Here is a 6,311-nt window from a genome sequence, read left to right on the forward strand (position 1 = left end):
TAACCACTTCCATCTACAACAACACGCTGTCATCCTCCCTAGACGTAATTCCTTCTCTTTCTACACATAGAACAAGGACCCATCTGCCACAACCCTGGCAAAGAGACGACACCAGAAGTCTTAAAAGACACAGCCGTGCTCTTGAGCGAGCATGGCGTAAATCTAAGTCCCTGCAAGATTTTACCCTCTACAAATCTGCTCTTCTCAAATACAACTCCTGCCTCCACACTGCTAAACAAACCGACTGCAACACTCTCATCAAAACCCTCTCATCCAAACCTCGTCAACTCTTTTATACCCTTAATTCCTTACTTCACCCACCACTGCCCCCACCCACCAACTTGCTTACCGCTCAACAGATTGCCAACCATTTCAATAGCAAGATTGACACAATTCGCAAGGAGATATCCAGCATTCAACTTCCTCCCCTACTCAACAACAGGTCCAACACCACACTCAATACTTTCCTCCTTCTGCCCAGTTACCACCGATGAAGTTAATAAACTCCTCTCCACGGCCCACCTCACTACCTGCTCCCTGGACCCTGTCCCCTCACAATTACTGCAACCACCTTCTCACTCTATCCTCAAATCCCTAACCCACATCTTCACCCTCTCCCTCTCCTCCGGCACATTTCCTTCCCCGCTCAAACATGCACTGGTTACCTCCATACTCAAAAAACCCTCACTAGACCCCACCTGTTTGGACAACTTAAGACCCATCTCCCTGCTCCCGTTTGCCTCCAAGCTTATCGAACGCCTTGTCCATGACCAAATGAGTTGCTACCTCATGGACAACAACCTTCCGACCCCCTACAGTCCGACTACCGCCCACAACATTCCACTGAAACTGCACCACTAAAACTCACCAATGACCTACTAACTGCTAAAACTAACGGCCACTACTCCATACTCCATACTCATACTCCATCCTCCATCCTCCATCCTCCATACTCATCCTCCATCCTCCATACTCATCCTCCATCCTCCATACTTCATACTTATCCTCCATCCTCCATCCTCATACTCCATACTCCATCCTCCATCCTCCATACTCCATACTCCATACTCATACTTTTAGACCTCTCTGCTGCCTTTGACACAGTTGACCACCTGCTCCTCCTCAGCAAATTACACTCTTGGCCTCCGTGATTCTGCTTTATCCTGGTTCTCCTCCTACCTATCTCACCACACTTTCAGTGTCGCTTACAACTCCATCTCCTCCGCTCCCCTTCCTCTTTCTGTTGGGGTACCCCAAGGTTCTGTCCTTGAATCCCCCTATTCTCGCTCTATACCTCTTCCCTGGGCCAGTTGATAACCTCCCATGGTTTCCAATACCAGCTCTATGCCAACGACACCCAGATCTATCTTTCCACTCCTCAACTCACTCCCTCCGTCTCCTCACCGATCTCCAACTTACTGAATGACATCTCAGTATGGAGGTCACACCACTTCCTCCAACTCATTTGTTCTAATACTGAGCTTCTTATATTTCCTCCTTCACAATCCACCCCCCCCCTTATGACTTCACCATTAATATCAACAACACAACCATTGGTCCCTCCACACATGCCAGGGTCCTGGGTGTAATCCTTGACTCTGACCTCTCCTTCAGCCCCCATATCCAATCACTGGCTAAATTCTGCCGCCTTCCCCTCCGCAACATCTCCAGAATTCCACCTTCCCGAATAATGACATCACAAAGCAACTTCTTCACTCCTCGATTATTTCCCACTTTGACTACTGCAACTCTCTCCTCAATGGCCGACCCTTACACAGGCCCCGCCCCTTCAGTCTATTATGAATGCTGCTGCTAGAGTAATACACCTCACTAACCGATTCGTGCATTCATTCTCTGCAGCTATTACCTTTTGTACCACCACCCCCTTCCTTTAGAATGTAAGCTCTATGAGCCGGGGGCCCTCCTGTACCTTTTGTATTGTACTGTAATTGTGTTGCCCCCCCCCCCCATACATTGTAAAGCACTGGGTAAACTGTTGGCGCTATATAAATTGTGAATAATAATAATAATAACAATGTTCAGCAGCCAAAACGAGTACTGCCTAGTTATTGGTTGCCAGAGGTTGGAAGATCTGACATCTATATTCAGACGGGAAGGAAGCGGTATATGACGGAAGCACTCAGGCGGAGTGTGGGGACGTTTCCTTATACAGTATACATTGTAAAATGGAAAACAGACACAGTGTTGGACCATTAAAGTCCCACAATGTCCATCCACTGTCAATCACATTGTCCAATGATGTAGATCCATATCAACCGTGATGCCCCGATTCCTGCCGACCCACTGAAGGAAAAAAAACCCCGGATCACCGACACACATCTGTTCCCCTTCCTTCACTCCCTCTGAATGACAGGTCCGTGGATGACGGCTTTTATAAACAAAGGGGCGGGTCATCTGGATGATGTTATTGACCAGACTTAGTCCATAACGCCATGTTATCCCGGTGTGTTCCGAATGAACCTGAAGCTTATCCCTAGAGATCGATGACGGAGATTTTACTGCATGAGGAGCTACTCGTCCTCTATTCATTTTTGGGGACAATTCAGTCCGGTGAGTTGCTCTGATCACATGGTTTGGGGTTTTGGTTTGAAGGACCTCATTATATGATGTTGCTAAGTGAGACTACAAATCGTTGGTGGATAACAAATGACTATTTATGGAATATTCGGACAAAAATTCCCGAATCAGCATCTTAAGGATTCTCAGATCATTACTACACAAAACAAACCAGACTACCCACCACACCAAATATCAAAAGCAAGTAAACAGTCCAATCTATGTATCTGCGGACAATACTAAGCTAAGCAGGGCAATAACTTCTCCGCAGGAGGTGGGAACCTTGCAAGAAGATCGGAACAAATGAATGGGGGGAGGGGCAACTACATGGCAAATGAGGTTCAATGTAGAAAAATGTAAAATAATGCATTTGGGTGGCAAAAATCTGAATGCAATCTATAGACTGGGGGGAGAATCTGGGGGGGATGTAGGATGGAGGAGGACCTGGGGGTCCTAGTAGATGATGGGCTCAGCAATGGCAAGCTGCTGATAACAAAGCAAACAGAGTATTGGCATTAAAAAGGGATCAACTCCAGAGATAAAACGATAATTCTCCCCTCTACAAGACTCTGGTCCAGCCGCACCTGGAGTATACTGACATATAATCACACAACATACATGATATACAATGTAATACTGACATATAATCACACAACATACATGATATACAATGTAATACTGACATATAATCACACAACATACATGATATACAATGTAATACTGACATATAATCACACACATAGGTTGAACTTGATGGACTTGTGTCTTTTTTCGACCTCACCTACTATGTAATTATTATTATACACAATTTATATAGCGCCAACGGTGTACGCAGCACTTTACAATGTCAATGGGACAGTACAATTACAGTACAGTTCAATACAGAAGAGACAGGAGGGCCCGGCTCATTGAGCTTACAATCTAAAGCGAGGGGGGAGGTGGTACAAAAGGTAATGGCTGTAGGGGATGATGTGATGGGGGTGGCTCAGCTATGGTTCTTATGTGGGTGTGGGATAGGCTCCTCTGAATAAAAAAAAAGTTTTCAGGGATCGTCTAAAGGTGGACAGGTTAGGGGCTGAGCAGACATACCGGGGCAGAGAGTTCCAGAGGATGGGAGAGGCTCTGGAGAAGTTCTGGAGGTGGACAGGTTAGGGGTTGATCGGACATACCGGGGCAGGGAGTTCCAGAGGATGGGAGAGGCTCTGGAGAAGTCCTGGAGGTGGACAGGTTAGGGGTTGATCGGACATACCGGGGCAGAGAGTTCCAGAGGATGGGGGAGGCTCTGGAGAAGTCCTGGAGATGGACAGGTTAGGGGCTGAGCAGACATACTGGGGCAAAAAGTTCCAGAGGATGGGAGAGGCTCTGGAGAAGTCCTGGGGGTGGACAGGTTAGGGGTTGATCGGACATACCGGGGCAGAGAGTTCCAGAGGATGGGAGAGGCTCTGGAGAAGTCCTGGGGGTGGACAGGTTAGGGGTTGATCGGACATACCGAGGCAGAGAGTTCCAGAGGATGGGAGAGGCTCTGGAGAAGTCCTGGGGGTGGACAGGTTAGGGGTTGATCGGACATACCGAGGCAGAGAGTTCCAGAGGATGGGAGAGGCTCTGGAGAAGTCCTGGAGGTTGACAGGTTAGGGGTTGATCGGACATACCGGGGCAGAGAGTTCCAGAGGATGGGAGAGGCTCTGGAGAAGTCCTGGAGGTGGACAGGTTAGGGGTTGATCCGACATACCGGGGCAGAGAGTTCCAGAGGATGGGAGAGGCTCTGGAGAAGTCCTGAAGGCGAGGATGAGAGGAGGTAACACGGGAACTAGAGAGCAGGAGGTCCTGGGAGGAGCGGAGGGGATGATTTGGGCGATATCTGCAGATGGGGTTGGTAATGTAGATGGGGGCGATGTTGTAGGTGGCCTTGTATGTTGGGGTTAGCATTTTGAATTTTATACGGTGGGGGGAAAGGAAGCCAGTGAAGGGATTGGCTGAGAGGAGCAGCAGTCACAGATCGATTAGTGTAAGTAACAGACCGGCTAAACACTTCTCCGGGAAGTCTGAACCCGAAGCTCTCTCAGGCAAGATATCAGGAGGTTCTTCATTTCCTTGTCATCAAAGTCTCCACACTTAGAGATGGGATTACGTCTGAAATATCATCAGACCCCCCAAGATCCGGTAATACAGACCCCTCATCTACAAGCCTACAGAGAACATTTGGTATCAGTGATGATTGGACCTTGGCCCAGATCCAAGAGCCCATCTACTGGTTATCACATCGGGAGCACCAGACAGCAGCTGATAGACAAATGACGTGTTTGTAGGATGCAGCCTGTGTAAACGTCTTGGATGCAGGGGCGGACTGACCATTGGGCCATTCGGGCACTGCCCGAGGGCCCTGAGCCACTAGGGGGGCCCCATCAGGGTTGCCAGCCTCAGTAAAACCAGGAACAGTATGTAAAAATCTGTCTTTCTTTACATCTGTCTCTGAAATGTCCCTTACCGGGATCCTTTTGGTCTAAAAATCTGAAGATTATAGCTGCCCCACCTCTCCAGTACCTTCTCAGCCAATAGAAACAGGTCTGTGTATACTGTGTGTACATGTATGTGTATACTGTGTGATTGTATACTATGTATGTATACTTTGTGGCCCCATAATCTTGGATTGCTTGGGGGCCCCATAATCTCCTATTGACCGGGGGCCCCATCAGTTGTCAGTCCACCCCTGCTTGGATGTCTCCTCAGATCCCCTCTCCGCACCCCGCCTGACTGTCTCTTGCAACAATAATGGAAGTGCCAATGTCTCCTGTGTGTTAGAAGACAATGAGGATGTATCTTATCACTGGACAGTGAATGGGACATCTCTTCCTAGAAATCACTCCCGTAATATCACCATTATTAATGAAGAATTCATCTCTGGCCCTCTGAATGTCAGCTGTTCTGTAAATAACTCAGTCAGCAAAAAAGAGAGCAACTACACCAACATTTTCTGCCTAGGTGAGTAGAGAGTGACCTCTACTCCCTGTCCTTCCCCATGTTCTCCCTCAGCTCCCTGTCCTTCCTCACAATCTCCCTCAGTTCCCTGTCGTTCCTCACACTCTCCCTCAGTTCCCTGTCCTTCCCTGCACTCTCCCTCAGTTCCCTGTCCTTCCTCACACTCTCCCTCAGTTCCCTGTCCTTCCTCACACTCTCCCTCAGTTCCCTGTCCTTCCTCACACTCTTCCTCAGTTCCCTGTCCTTCCTCACACTCTCCCTCAGTTCCCTGTCCTTCCTCACACTCTCCCTCAGTTCCCTGTCCTTCCCTGCACTCTCCCTCAGTTCCCTGTCCTTCCTCACAATCTCCCTCAGTTCCCTGTCCTTCCTCACACTCTCCCTCAGTTCCCTGTCCTTCCTCACACTCTTCCTCAGTTCCCTGTCCTTCCTCACACTCTCCCTCAGTTCCCTGTCCTTCCTCACAATCTCCCTCAGTTCCCTGTCCTTCCTCACAATCTCCCTCAGTTCCCTGTCCTTCCTCACAATCTCCCTCAGTTCCCTGTCCTTCCTCACAATCTCCCTCAGTTCCCTGTCCTTCCTCACACTCTCCCTCAGCTCCCTGTCCTTCCTCACGCTCTCCCTCAGTTCCCTGTCCTTCCTCACAATCTCCCTCAGTTCCCTGTCCTTCCTCACACTCTCCCTCAGTTCCCTGTCCTTCCCTGCACTCTCCCTCAGTTCCCTGTCCTTCCTCACACTCTCCCTCAGTTCCCTGTCCTTCC

The 6,311-nt window shown here is 49.0% G+C and overlaps 1 protein-coding gene across 1 annotated transcript in view; it reads left to right on the forward strand.

The window, feature by feature from the left end:
* LOC143959458 (hemicentin-1-like) overlaps window positions 1-5,556 on the forward strand; it is a gene marked incomplete at its 3' end in the record, with an annotated part of 230,754 nt that extends 225,198 nt beyond the window's left edge. Inside the window, exon 8 of the mRNA XM_077468111.1 lies at window positions 5,305-5,556. Coding sequence (XP_077324237.1) covers window positions 5,305-5,556 — 252 coding nt within the window. The remainder of the gene's footprint in view (window positions 1-5,304) is intronic.
* Between the last annotated feature and the right edge of the window lie 755 nt (window positions 5,557-6,311).

Source organism: Lithobates pipiens, unplaced genomic scaffold (assembly GCF_037356315.1).
Source record: "Lithobates pipiens isolate NorthernLeopardFrog02 unplaced genomic scaffold, aLitPip1_a1.2 Scaffold_76, whole genome shotgun sequence".
In the NCBI taxonomy this organism is placed as follows: domain Eukaryota; kingdom Metazoa; phylum Chordata; class Amphibia; order Anura; family Ranidae; genus Lithobates; species Lithobates pipiens.